Here is a 14,595-nt window from a genome sequence, read left to right on the forward strand (position 1 = left end):
TTGATCTTATCTTATCTTATCTTATCTTACTCATTGTTATATTTATTGTCATTAACATGGTAGTAGCCAGGTGGGTAACACACTCACCTGTGAACCCGAAAACCACAGTCACAGGTTCAAACCACTTTTACTACCACTGGGACTGTTCCTGTAGCTACTCATTGTAAGTCACTCTGGATAAGCGCAGTAAATCTACATTCATGTGTTTACTGTGCACCAGCTTCATCAGTGTGTAAATATTCCAGACACAGTGGACCTGTGTGTAAATGTTGACTGATCACATGAACTAGTTATTTTCTGCCAAGTTTGAATTACTTTTGCAATTCTTTTCATGAATGTGTGTATAAAGCTTGTCAAATGAGCAGAGATGGGAAAAGGCCCACGGTGACGTGACTGACTCTGCACTACTGAACACCTGGCGTATCCCACGTCAGCTATGTGCCAAGTTCACTGGTTCACTTATTACAGGCTGCCTGTGTTACAGCACACAGTGTACATGCACGCTTGTTCAGTAACGCGCTATTCCTCCACCAAGCATGTAACGGACAGACATTAAGCTCTGAAATGTGCTGGAAATTAGTTAGGTGTGCACCAGCCAGATCATCAAGCAAACCAAAAAGATAGACCAGAAGCCAAGACCTGGAGCAGTTGTAATTCTTGCCTAAAATATTTGAACTAAGTACAAGTGAAGCGATTGTCCTGGTGAAACACTGCCGCACATCACACAGTGGCACAGTGAAATGTGCTTTTAACCATCACCATTGGTGAGCAGTAGGCAACCTTGACAGGCACCCGGGGAGCAGTGTGTGGGGACGGTGCTTTGCTCAGTGGCACCTCAGTGGTACCTTGGCAGTTCAGGATTCAAACCAACAACCTTCCATCTACGAGTCTGTATCCTTACCCGCTAGGCCACGACTGCCCCGACATTCTTGAGGTTCTTGATGTTTGATTCTGTAGAGACCTTGTGGATGACTGTTGATTGTTTTCATCCGATATTCACCCTAAACAGCTAAATATAGTTCTGGCAGTGGCACCTGGAAAAACCTTGCATAACTAGTACGCATTACAGAGGAGTGACATGTTGAACTGTTCCCCAGGCTGGGGCTAATCCTCATTACCAGCTCTTTTAACTCCTGACCCTGAACAGGATCATCTCAGCTCTCTGCACTTCTCTCAACTCATTGCATCATGTGTGATCTTATCATCAGAACACAATATGCTGGAACTGGGACATTTGGTCCAGGTTAACCGGCACATTGTGTCGTGAATATCGACACATTGTCAGGTCAACTACATTATCTACTACATTTCTCACAATCACAAAACAATGTGCATTTACACAATCATAATTACTATGTTCATGTTTTCTGGACAATCATCAGTAATTGTCTGGATTTTTTTTCTGTGTTCTCCAAATGCCCGTTTGAAACAATTCATATTTTATGAATTCATCTGCAAGCACGATTTGAACGTTTTGAAGTGTGAGTCTTGTTTGTGTCGACAGACTTTATATAAATAAATTGGTAATCCATTGATAATGCATGAACTAATGTGCGAGAGAGCTGTCAGTCATCAGGCTCCTCCCATTTTAAACTGTAAAGGTTGTGTTCTGGGTGACAGAAATCACAGCAACAGCAAAGGTATTTTGTTTCTCTTCCTCAAGTTACACACGACTACAGCGCTTCTTTCTCCTTTTATCTCCTTATGTAAAACCTGAGCATGCCTCTGGACAGCGCCCCTTGCAGCTCAGTGTGTGGTGGACGTCTGCATGTCTTCAGCGAACGTTTCATCAGTCTTCTCCCCTCTCCCTTCCATCGCTTCATCTGACTCCTGTTCACACCGAAGCACTGCATTTCGACTTGTGGTGCACCAGTGAGACCAGTGTGGCTGAGCTGTGGCTCACCTCTGTCCCGTGGTGATTGGCTGCGATTTAAGAGACCGCAGTTGTTTACTCATGCATGTAACGGCCATTCTCACCACTTCAACCATATCCTGAGTTTTTATGGCAGAAACCGCTTATAATGGGACCCGTGACCAATTTGGGGTGACTGGTTGAAGAGTGGAGCTTGTCATGTGTTCTCACTCAGCGCAAACAGGACTGGTACTGTGCCGTATTGTGTAGGCCCACCTCGGACCATGAGGTCTTCCTCTACCTCTCCAGCACACCATGTGGATTCTTGGTGCAACTGAGATCTGCTGAATCGAAGCCAAATTGAGTCTTCTTGTCCAATGTGAACTCTACTTACACTGCATGAACCCTCCAGTCGACTAGATTCACATTTACATCTACAGCATTAAATATCTGGAGACACTCAGGGTTAAGTGTCTTGCTCAGGGACACACTGGTAGGAAGTGGGGTTTGGTTCATAGGCGTGTCTATGACCCCTATATAGCTATCCTACTATAGAAGACCTGTTTTTTTTTTTACATGATCGTACAGAATGAAGAAGAAAATGTAGTGTACTTGTGTCTTGATTTGACCACGTGTACATTCCCCCACTCGTGGTCAGAGCTTCTTCTGCCTGCTGCTATAGTTGGTCTGTGGTTGTCCAGGCTGTAGATGCCCAGAATCAGATTTTTCCTTATTTATGGCCACATGGCAACAGCTTTGCCCAAGAAAACAATCGCTTTATTTATATCACTCTATAACATGCACACTCGCTGCTGATTATTAGCATATGCCAGACCATTAGCCGTCTGTTGCAGTGACACGTAGCCCAAAATCCAGTGGAACTGTATCATTGGCAGCTGTGAGGCTCTCACAGGGTCAGTGGTGGAACTGATGGTGTCAGCAGAAGTAAAAGTACCACTTATTCACATACAGGGTGTGAAACAGAAAGGCTGGACCGTTCAGTGGCATTAAAGTCAATTCCAGAACTAAAATGTTGCTCACTGTTGTACTTTCACTGCTAATCGCTGACACACAAGGTATGTGCTGAAGGATTTTTATTTTACGTTTCCTGTCATTTCCTGCTTCAACTAAAACACAAGATGGAAAAAAACTAAAGCATATAGTCAAATCTTTACGTGTTTTACGTTTTCATGGTGGGTGAGTAGATTTGCTCTTTATGGAATGTTCTTTAGCGTCCTGTTGGACAGTAATTACATTTTGAAACAGTAATGAAGATGGATTCCTTACTAGTTTAGTTTAACATTGAATTAGTAATTATTTTTTAATTAAAAGTTCATGACGCGTTTTAGTTTTAGCACATCAGTTCTTAGCTGATGACGGAATCTTCTCTAGTTTAGCTTAATGTTGGACTGGTAATCACTTTGTGAAGACATCCTGTTACCATGCTGATGATTTTCCTTTGTGATAAAATAAGGGGTGAGTTGAAGATGGAATCCTCACTGCTTTCCTTTTATGTAACAGAGGTCATTTTTATTTATTTGGCAACACACTGGACCTGAAGCAGAAGCAGGTCCAAATCCCACTTACTACCATTTCCTCCCTGTGCAAGACACTCCAGTGTCTCCAGGGGGACTGTCCCTGTCACTACTGATTTTAAGTCAGTCTGTATAAAGGCGTCTGATCAATGCCAAAAATGTAAATGTATAGCAGTAGTATAATAGTGATGTCTTCACTGGTTAAACACCATGTTAGTCAGGGGCTGAATGTCCAGCATGAACTAAGAGTTTAGAATAGTGGGATTCATGGGACTGTATTAATTGTGTTAGTGATAAAAGGTTTGCCTTGTCCTCAGCCTCCACGAACAGCCCCCTCCACAGGCTGGACGACCTTGGTGCAGCTGAGGCCTTCGTGGACTCAGGCGACGTGGCCGTCGTCGGATTCTTTGAGGTCAGGGGCGAGTGGGGAGAACATTGTGAGTGTCTCTGGTATTTAGCGGAGCCTCACAGAGCAGGAAACGTGGGAGAACTTCATTCCTCCGGAGTGTCGTGTCCCGTCACTGCTTCCCTGGTTTTAACCACAATCCTGGTTCAGTTCAGTTCCGTGCTACTGTCCAGCCCACATGGAGACAGGGCAGCCATCCCAGAATGCCCAGTGCTTTGGTCCAAGGCAGGGAGAGTAGGCCCATGTGAGGCGTTGTTTTCCTGGCACCGATCTGTTAGCATAAACCCGACATGAACCTACATTCTGTCCACCTCCAAAACTCCCACTCTATACATTCATTGTACAGAAATGATTTTGGATTGAGGTCCACTCAGCATTTGGAGACGACATACATCTGGACAGCACAAAGATTGCATGTCTCTTTCTTTTTCAGCTGACAGGCTTGTCCAATCATCCAACTTTGATTAGTTACAATTGGTTGAGAAAAATGGAAAATGAAATAGTTACAGCAATGCTAAACATCCGACTAAACACATTTATATGAAATATTAATTGATATAATCAACACACAGGTCAAACAGAATGAAATAGGAGTGCTGAGTTCACAGCAGTGGTTCTCACCTTGTTTGATTAGATTTTGTAGAATCATTATCATATCATCTTGAAATGGCTGCTGTAGAATTGATCTCGTTTGTCTCTCCTCAGAACAAGGACGCTCATGGATATAATGAGTTTTTGGCAGCTGCTGCTGAGGTCAAGTCCATTCCTGTGGCTGTGTGCAGCAACAAAGAAGTGTGGGAGAAGTACAACGTAACTTCAGACACCATCTCAATCTTCAGAAAGGTAGCAGCTGTGCACCATGCAGATCAGGACATTACGTTTTACGTCAAATGTGTTTTACAGAGCACAGTATCTGTGTGTGTGTGTGTGTGTGTGTGTGTGTGTGTGTGTATTGCAGGCAGACCTGCATCAGGAGAACCTTCAGCTTTCGAAAGCCAAGACGGTGGACATTGATGGCCTCAAACGCTTCATTACCATGTACAGCATTCGCTACATCACCGAGTACAACCAGATGGTACAGTATCTTCATGCCACCTCGCATGGCTGTTAAGAGAGAGTCATGTTGAACCGAACATATAGGGTGGTTGATCCAGTTTGTTCAGGGAATTTCTATGAAAATGATTTGGTGAGCTTGTTTCACTAATTTCACTGCTAAAAATGTGCATGTTTATTATACAACACCATTGTCGAAATGGCATTTTGTGGCATTTCTAGCAAAAATACACCCCAAATATAAACTACTACGACTACCAATAAACATACCCTCCATATAATAATATTACCTGTGATTTGTCTTTTTTTAACTGCTACGGGGCCTTTCATTTCTCGAGCCACCTGTGCATTTACATTAACAGCAATTATCAGATGCATTTATATAGAAATACTGAACCTGTGATCCCAGAATACTGTTTTATAGATAGAGTTCACAGATAGATAGTTTGATAGTTTAAAGTTTAAAAGTAAAGAGGTGTAATATTGCACAACAGTTATTGCACTTCAAGACACACAGAATGAGGTAGGACAGAATGAATAGTGTATGAGTAGTGCACTACTCTTTTTACAACAGCGTTTAAATAATAATAAGGCATGTGTGTAGTTACTGTGGTTGATATATGGTACAAATGACACATGTTCTGGGGTCTGGTGGAACCTACTTCTTGTTATCATCAAAATGGCAGAGACCTTTCCCATCTTCAAGAGACCATTAAACACTTGCCTTTCTTAAGTAGTGTAATCTAAGCTAAATACACATAACGATTCCATTGCCATAATCCCGACTCTTAATAAGGTTTGCGGTGGTATTTAACTTAGTCAGTGTCTAACAGCAGTTGTTGAGTCTAGTTGTACAGTGAAGATCAGATATGGACTACTAAATGCTGTAGATGTAAATGTGAAAGTCTGGCTTTCCCAATAAAGGGAAATTCCCTACAGAAAAGCCTCAGATATTATAATATAGTGTTTCAAATGTTTTTGTGTTATTTTATGTTTTCTTTCATGGATACACCATGGAACCCACTTATGTTCTTTTGCCAGACCGCAGTGGGGCTATTCAAGTCTGGAGTCAAGACGCATCTCCTGCTCTTCACCAACAGAGGGAGTGGTGAATACAGGAAGCTCAAGGAGCAGCTGGCCACCTTGGCTCCAGAATTCACTGGAAAGGTCTGGCCACTAGTGGACTTAGAGGGGATTTGTTTTCTGTGGTGGCACCGCCACTGGGTGAATAAGATCCCTGTCCTACTAAACCCAATAATCCATCTTCCAGAAGGTTCCACAAATCTGATTATTTCAACCCAGCTCTAGCATTCCGAGTGGACAGATGAGGCATTTTCCATAGCAGGGTTAGCACAATCCTTCTAGGATATTGTTAGCTCACAGCTGCAGAATTCACAGCCCCATTTTCTGAAGCTGAGGTTGAAGGCTGTAGGTTTGGTGCAGGAACAAATAATGTGTAAATAACATATACACATTAAATAGCAAAAGGTGATTCTAACCATGAATTCCAGCCATGATTTAGGACCGAGGAGGAACTGACCTCAGGTCGTGGATAACTCAAATTATTAGTGAATATCCTTTCTGTTCCAGTTCCTCTTTGTACTGATCGATGGAGAGGAGAAGTCCAATGACCGCTCACTGGACTACTTTGGCCTCAAGCCTCGAGACCTACCCCGAGTCGGCATCTACGACGGCCATTCCGACAGGAAGTGGCTCATGTCAGAGGGAGAAATCTCTACTGACCGTGTGCGAAGCTTCTGCCAATCATTCTTGGACAGGATTCTTCAGGTATTCTTCAGGTTCGAGTGGTAGTAGCCTAGTGGGTAACACACTTATCTGTGAACCAGAAGACCCAGGTTCCAATCCCGCTTACTACCATTGTGTCCTTGAGCAAGACACTTAACCCTAAGTTGCTCCAGGGGGACTGTCCCTGTAAATACTAATTGTAAGTCTCTCTGGATAAGGGCGTCTGATAAATGCCGTAAATGTAATGTAAATGTAGGTAAGGTGGGCTCTGTTCATAATTATCAGCCAAATCAGTGAAATAATATAGACAAAAAAAAGTGATTTTACTGTGTCATAATGAATCATGAAAATCTCAAACCAGTGAAACGTTTGGTTTTTACACTGTGTCTTTATAAAAAAACAGGAATAACACAATTGCACTTCTTTTTTAGAAAGTAAACGATGCTGGGCAGCCTGAGGCCAGAACCGAACTCTGAACATGTCGGACGAAAAAAAAACTTTTCAACTTTTTAACTGAATCCTGAATTCTGTGAAATGCAAAAATAAAGAAAAAAAGTTGTCAGGTGAACAAGGTTTATTATTTAAAAAATATAATATTGCCCCCTTGTGGTCTAAAAGGCTTTTAATCCACGTCATCAATGCATAAACCCACGTCAATAAAACAATCATTATATTGATATTTTATGAAATACTTTAAAATGCAGTGCAAATATTTGATACATTTTAAAGAGCACATGACAAGCAGATTTTGTACATTATCTTTATAAATGATGATTTAGGCTTTTGGTTTTCTGCACCTCAGCACGTCTCAGTATTTGTATTTTTGGCCTCAGACCTATATGTGTGTGTTTTCGAAAGACGTCTGTGGCGAGTGGTTTTCACCCACAAGTCACTAGGCTCCTCCTGCCCACATATGGGGTCCTGATCTGATTTTTTTTCATCCATCCACAACAGAGAAAGTAAATTGTGTGCAGATGAATGACAGAATACGAAGTGGAGTAACGAGACCTGAAATAGAAATGTATAGAGGCTATCAGACTTTATACGGCATCCTAAAATGGGAACCAGTGGAGGAGAGCAACACAGATGCAGCATATATACGGCGCTGACAGCAACAGAGAAGAAAAAAGAGCATTTTTGAGGGCCAGACTGGAATAATTAGCAGGGTTCGTTAGCCAACAGGAAACGGGTCTCATAACGAGGGCAGTACTGGATGTCATTGAGTGCAGAGTAGAATATAGGTCTGCCGGTGGTGTGAGAATTGACGGGTTTGTGGACGTGTCCGGCAACATTACAGAAGATGTCCAGACAATGTGTGGCAAAAGGTTTTTATAAATGAGATGAGAGGTATGTCCTCGGGTCAATAAATAGTAGCAACACAATGTACACAATGTGTACTAAAAATACACACAGATCAACCATAGCCTTAACACCACCTACCTAACTTCACTCCTTTAAGATGTGAGGTAGGACCAGTTTTAACATCCCACCGATGCTAAAACGTTGTTGGTTCGAATCCCGATCCGCCAAGGTGCCACCGAGCAAAGCACCGTCCCCACAAACTGTTCCCCGGGCGCCTGTCACGGCTGCCCACTGCTCACCAAGGGTGACGGTTACAAGAGAACACAAAAAGGTGTATTTTTGATTGCGATATGGAGAATTTGGAGGACAAGTCAAACTCAAGTACTGTGCTCCTGAAACCGTTCTTGAAGCATTTCTGCAGTGTGTCAGGGAGCATCATCCTGCTGAAAGAAGACACTGCCATCAGGAAGTACTGTCTCCATGACTTGGTTTGCAACCATGTTTAGGTAGGTGGTACATGTCAAAGTAACATCCATATGAATGCAGGACCCAAGGTTTTGAGATAGAGCATTGCCTCCACCAGCTTGAATTCTTCAAATAGTCCCACATGCCATCAACATGAAGAATTTGTGATTCATCAGACCAGGACATCTTCATTCTGATCTGCATTGCAGGAATTTTGGTGATGGACACTGTGTATTTTGACATTGGTAAATATTTACAGAATGTCCACTTGCTCCGTATCAAATTCCATCCACTGTAAGCGGATCATCAGTGATCTTCACCTTTATGATTACCTCATTACCTTACCTGAGGCCTGGTCTGTGAGCATTATTAACATTATTCTGATAAAATGTCCAGCTGATGGTTTTGGCAGGAACTGGTCTGGTCTTCATCGCTGTGTTGAAATGGTCTACTTGTGCTCCACATGACTGGTGACACATCATCAGGTACCTGTAGATCATGGAATAAGCACCAGCGCCAGGGGTCAAGGTGTCATTGGGAAAGTTCTTGAAAGGTCATTCCTGGATACAGGATCACAGGAATTTTGTTTTGTTGCTCAGACGGCAGTAAATCAGGGAGGACCGAAAGGAACGGAAGGAGTGGGACGTTCTGTTGGAGAAGGAGCTGGACGCAGATCTGTTAGAGCCTTTCTGTCTATAAACAGACAGCGGCTGTAATTGCACACACAGCGTGGCCTGAAGCGGAGCTGGTAGTTATGCAGCGTGGCGTTCGGCCGAACGTGAACCAGACACACAAACATGCCACAGCGGCGAGGCCTCCACAGCTGCGGCCAATGGCTGATGGGATTGCGGTGTCTGGGGGGGCGGAGGCAGGGTGACTTCTCCACATGTGGCCCGCGTTCTGGGTGAACCCGTCGGTCAGCTGCAGGAAACAGACTTAATCTTCAGCTGTGTGATGGAGGAGGGGGCGAGGTGGGACGTCTTCTTCAGTATTGATGCATCATGAAGACAGGAGCATCCTGTTTAAATTCAACAATAAATAATAAAGAAATCATTTTATACAAACCCCCAAAAATTCGGCTCCAGGTAATAATAAATACAGGGATTAACGATAAATAATAAAGGAAAAAATAAACTGTTAGATGAATCTACTAATAATACGGTAACATTGCATAATGATTGTAATTTTTGTTGTTTTGATGTTATTGATAATAATGTCTTATTGTAATTTATAGTTGTTTTGTTTTCCCGTGTGAACTTTACCACCCACCATGTGGAATTAATGTGGTGCATCTCTCGTAGCCAGTGGTGACATCTGCTTATTCGAAAGTATAATTCATTACTATTAACGCAGCTCATCTACGTTCTGCTTGATGAGCTTCATTAATTAGGATCTTTTCCCCCTGGTGTGTCTGCTCAGCTTGGCTGAAAATGAGGAGTGTGATTTAAGGGCAAGATCCCATCATGCAGGGTGTCATTCTGGTGATGGCAAGTTGAAGGAGATGCTCTCAGGATCTCCTCACCTGGCTGTCTTTGCAGACTGTGGTAAATAGTTTTTCTGTGTTTTTCTGCTTGTGGAGAGAATCATTTTCACTGCTAGGACAACACTATCTGCAATGTCCAATCACATCACATCACATGACACTAATACAAAGGTGCAGTGCATATGTAGAAATAACCAACAATAGAGAAATATACACACACTATTTTAATTTAACAAACTGTATTGTGCAAACAGTGCAAATTGAGATTATGGGTTTGGTGGTTGTAAGTCAGTGCGGTCAACAATCCAATGATCCTATGGAAGAAACTGTCCCATTGTCTGCTGGTCCAGGACCAGATGCTGCTGTACCGTCTGAAAAGTGAAAAAAGTGAAGTGACTGTCATTGTGAAACAAGCACAGCACACAATCACACAACCTTAGTGAGCAGCGGTGAGCAGTGTGTGGGGATGGTGCTTTGCTCAGTGGCACCTTAGTGCCTCATTGGCTCTTTGGTGGCTCCTTCCGATTACCCAAGTCCGCTTTCCTACCTGCTAGGCCCACCACTGCCCCACTGCCCAGGCTCCGCTTGATGATGTCCTGTAGAAAGGCAGCAGTGTGTGGGGACAGTATCTTGTTCAAGGGAACCTCAGCTCGGGATTTGAACCCACAACCCTTTGGTTACGAGTCCGTTTCCTTAGCCACTAGGCCACCACTGCCCCATATGATGTTGCCCAGTCTGACAACCTGGGGTCTGACAGGAAGTTGAGCATCCAGGTGCAAAGGCAGCTGCTTGGACCCAAGTCCCGGAGTGTCCTGTCCAGTTTTGACTGAATGCTGAACTGTTCTCTACAAGCAGCATTCTCACATATGGGTCCTTCTTCACGAGGTGGGAGAGGGCAGTGTGGAGTGACAACAGGACCATGGCATCGTGGGACTTTTATGTTAATGAGATGTTGTACTTGTTGGATGGGCTTTAACTTTACAGTTAAAGTGATGGCTTTGGGGAAGAAACTGGACATAAATCTTGTAGTGCGTGTTTTGATGGACCTACTGAATATCCAGAGGGCATCAGTTCAAACAGATGATGGGCAGGATGTGGTGGATCCTTCAGGTTGCTGTATGTCTTCTGCAGACAACAGGAGGTGTAGATATCGTTTTGATATTTATGATATCTCTGCTCTACTGTAAAATCAGTATTATGAGGTGTATCGTGTATGGTGGAATGATACCAGTGCTGGCAGGGTGCAGAAAACGGGCCGGGATCCCCGCAGTGGTGCTCTTCTCACACTTACGCTGGTTCCTCCAGGCAGACAGCGAAGCAGACGTTGAAATTACAGCCCAGCACAGCCACAACAAATCCGTCCCCCAAGAATAAACCGGAGAGACGAGGCAGAGGCCGACAGCAGGGTCATCGCTGCCGTGCACCCCAGTCCACACGCCCCGCCGAGCATCTCAGCAGCCGCTGGCCTTCCTACACACGCCCTCTCCTGAGCCAGCACGGGCTCTGGTTGTAAACTTGCCGTTTTGGACGCCTTGCAGGAAATGCTGCGGCTGTGGTGGGCCGGGCAGCAACCTCTAATTAAGCTCCGTCACATAATGAGTCCCGGACGCTCGATTAGCCGAAGGCGGCTGCCGGTTGGGGTGGCACTTTGGGAACTGCGGGGGCGGCTGAAGGCAGCGGGCAGCTGCTGATGTGGGGACACCTCCATATGGGTCGCGTGCCTCATATCACTGCATCTGCTGCGCCACGGCGCAAAGGTTACAGGCTCCGCCTTAAATCCCACTAATGACTTGCTGTGTTAGGGTTATGTAATGAATGTCCTCACTAGAGCATATGACAATTTTTAAGTAGGAATTTATGCCAACCCTTCGGCCCCAACCAAGTGTTGCGTGTGTAAAATAAGAACAGATTGCATAATGAGGATGATTCTCATGAAACTGTTTCTCACTCCCACAATAATTTACAGATTATAGTAACAGAGCATATGATGTCATTTACAGCTTGCGCACAGCTTTTTTTAAATATATTTGTGAGACCGTGATATAGTACTAATCACCTGACATTCAAATTTGGTGTGAAATAGTAGCGGTTTTATATTGAATGAAAAGTTCTTCTATATTAGTCCATTCAGGGTTTTAAATAAAAAATCAATCGGAATTGACCTTATCTGTTCTCTGTTTCTGTTGATGGTTACTGACACCCAGAGCATGGTCTGCTTTCTTTCTTGTTTTATCTATTTAATTACCTGACGCCAGTGAACATCCTTAGTGTTCAGTGCTGAACTCCTTGTCAGTTTAAAATGGACTTATTTTGAAAAGTGTAACGTGTCTTCAGACTGAGCAAATGCATAAGCTGTTAAATCAACTTTCAGATCTTTTATGACTGGATTTGTATGAAATGTGGGATTTTTACAGAGCCCGTACTTTGTCATTTTTACTTGGATACAGAGGTTGAGTCAATTCTTTAACTTTTTCTAGTTAACTTACTAGTTTAACTTTTTTACAAAAATTTTTAACACAATTATACATACTTCTACTTCAGCAAAGAATTAGTGAACCAGCACAACTGAGAGAAGGTTCTGGGTTCCAGCAGTGGTAACAGTAATACCATCCCCATCATTTAGTTCACAAATCCAAACCAGGAAGGTGGTGTTAGTGATCAAGTCTGAAAACTTCTTCACCAATCATCCCACCTTCTCGCTGCCTCTGTCACATTATTCACTGATGCGGATGTTTCTTTTTCTAGAACACATACAGTTAGTTCTGCATTTATCATAACACATTTCTGTTTCTAGTTGACTGTCCATCCTGAAGAGAGTGTGTGTGTGTGTGTGTGTGTGTGTGTGTGTGTGTGTGTGTGTGTGTGTGTGTGTGTGTGTGTGTCGTGGAATGAAAACCAGCATGTGGGAGTGAGTTGCGGAGTGTGGCATGTGGAGAAGGGTGGTGTGCCGGGGTCAGGTTGCCACACGATTCTCAAACCAATCACAATCGTAACCGATATCCCCCCTGTGCGCAGAAAACACTATAAATACTCAGGAGCGAGGAAGGCAAATCACAGCAAGGGGAAGAAGAAGCCAAAGAAAAGAGCATCTCTGACTCTTCCAGACATCCAGAACAGTCCAGGATGAAAACCTTCGCACTCCTCGCCATCTTCGGCGTCCTGTCGGTCTGTCTGTCCATGGGAGGTAAGTTTTATAGATTTTTAAACCTGACAAACGTGAGATGTTTGATAGATCAGATTTTTAACCCCTTTTATTCTCAATCGGTCTCAGTTCCACAAGCTGTGGAGGATTATGGCCTACTGTCCACTGCCGGGCCACCAGACACAGACGGATCTGATTCTAGCTCTGCCTCATCTTCAGCTTCTGACTCTTCAGCTTCAGACTCCACATCCTCCTCAGAGTCCAATTCCGATTCTGCGTCTGACTCCGCGTCCGACTCCTCCTCAGATTCCACCTCCTCCTCAGATTCCACCTCAGATTCCGCCTCATCCTCGTCGGAGTCACACAGCTCTGAAGGTGAGACGTCCTCAGACGCTTCTTCTCTTTACGTGTCGTGTAGAGGACGTTCCTCACGTCTCCAGATGCCTGAACTCAGACTGTGCACACAGAGAACCCGGCTCCAGAGGTGGTGGTGAAGAGAGACGTGGCGGCTGCTCTGCTGAAGAGACCGAGAAGAGCGACGGTGGCGGCTGATCTCAGCCCTGTGCAGCTGGAGAGGTGAAGACCATGCAGATCATAATTCATTTGATCATGTGTCGCTAAACTGTCACAATATTCAGATGAGGCTGTTCAGACCAAGACAACCAGGAGATGTAATCTCACCAGCAGGTCCTAGCCCTCCCCAGTGGGACATGCCAGAAAGAGGGCAAATTATCATCAGTACTATTGATATTTTTGTAGAGGACGTCATCGTCCCTGCATCGGATCTTGCCATTATTCTGCCAAACTACAAGACAAAATTGTTCAGCAACATATTTTGTATTAAATATTAAAAAGTGCTGATTTTATGAGTAGAGTAAGCTACAAGTTCTTGACCTGAAAAATTCTAAAATTCTTATTTTATCTCCTACATTTACTACATTACTACAAATTATCTGCACAATTTTCTGAAGCTAATCTCAGAGACTGATTCGCCTGCTTTTTTTTGTCCCGTTGTCCAGTCTGAGGGAAGTGTGCGAAGCCAACCTGGCCTGTGAGGACATGGCTGAAACGGCGGGCATCATCGCCGCCTACACAGCATATTATGGCCCCATCACGCTGTAGACCTTCAGAGGCATCCTGCTGGGCCCTCCATGAACTCTGACCCCTCCTCTGGGATGGAAGAGCGATGAGCAGCAGTGCCGAGGCCTGTCATCGTTACACAAAATGAAGGGTTAAACTATATACGTTACATCTTTATTAATAAGCGTATGGAAATGGGGGTGTTTCTGTATTCTGCAATTTTTTGGTGCTTTTTTGGTGCTCGACGTGCTCCTTTGTGGAAATGCTCTAGAGAATGTCCATTCTCAACATTTATTTTGCCCATAGATATGACTTGCAATATGAAATGTTTCTCTCGTAATGTACATAGTTGTGTAAAATACGGTGCTTACTTGTATAAAATAAAACTTTTCTGAAAATATTCGTTTGTTTGAATTCACGTCATTACAACCACATCTCTCGTAAGTCGGTGCTTGTCCTGAAGGGGGCAGTATTTCACCACAAATCTCGGCCGCCGTCGTAATAAAGTATAAATAGATTGTTATGAGAACA

The 14,595-nt window shown here is 43.8% G+C and overlaps 2 protein-coding genes across 2 annotated transcripts; both read left to right on the plus strand.

Annotated features, from left to right (window-relative positions):
* Positions 1-2,882: 2,882 nt before the first annotated feature.
* On the plus strand, positions 2,883-6,658 carry erp27 (endoplasmic reticulum protein 27). Its single transcript, XM_028971010.1, has 6 exons — positions 2,883-2,928; positions 3,705-3,799; positions 4,499-4,636; positions 4,752-4,868; positions 5,888-6,013; positions 6,437-6,658. The coding sequence occupies exons 1-6, from the start codon at positions 2,883-2,885 to the stop codon at positions 6,656-6,658; spliced, it is 744 nt and encodes a 247-aa protein (XP_028826843.1).
* A 6,249-nt stretch (positions 6,659-12,907) lies between these two features.
* Positions 12,908-14,464, plus strand: bglapl (bone gamma-carboxyglutamate (gla) protein, like). Its single transcript, XM_028974230.1, has 4 exons — positions 12,908-13,026; positions 13,114-13,359; positions 13,452-13,560; positions 14,004-14,464. The coding sequence occupies exons 1-4, from the start codon at positions 12,966-12,968 to the stop codon at positions 14,104-14,106; spliced, it is 519 nt and encodes a 172-aa protein (XP_028830063.1). The 5' UTR covers positions 12,908-12,965; the 3' UTR covers positions 14,107-14,464.
* The last annotated feature ends 131 nt before the right edge of the window (positions 14,465-14,595 follow it).

The sequence above is a fragment of the Denticeps clupeoides genome, chromosome 3 (genome assembly GCF_900700375.1).
Source record: "Denticeps clupeoides chromosome 3, fDenClu1.1, whole genome shotgun sequence".
NCBI classification, from domain to species: domain Eukaryota; kingdom Metazoa; phylum Chordata; class Actinopteri; order Clupeiformes; family Denticipitidae; genus Denticeps; species Denticeps clupeoides.

Coding starts and splice junctions, on each gene's coding strand:
- erp27 (XM_028971010.1), top strand. CDS start 2,883: ATGTTGCTCACTGTTGTACTTTCACTGCTAATCGCTGACACACAAG. Junction 2,929..3,704: donor GCTAATCGCTGACACACAAG/GTATGTGCTGAA, acceptor CCTTGTCCTCAG/CCTCCACGAACAGCCCCCTC. Junction 4,637..4,751: donor CCATCTCAATCTTCAGAAAG/GTAGCAGCTGTG, acceptor TGTGTATTGCAG/GCAGACCTGCATCAGGAGAA.
- bglapl (XM_028974230.1), top strand. CDS start 12,966: ATGAAAACCTTCGCACTCCTCGCCATCTTCGGCGTCCTGTCGGTCTGT. Junction 13,360..13,451: donor GGAGTCACACAGCTCTGAAG/GTGAGACGTCCT, acceptor CTGTGCACACAG/AGAACCCGGCTCCAGAGGTG. Junction 13,561..14,003: donor AGCCCTGTGCAGCTGGAGAG/GTGAAGACCATG, acceptor CCCGTTGTCCAG/TCTGAGGGAAGTGTGCGAAG.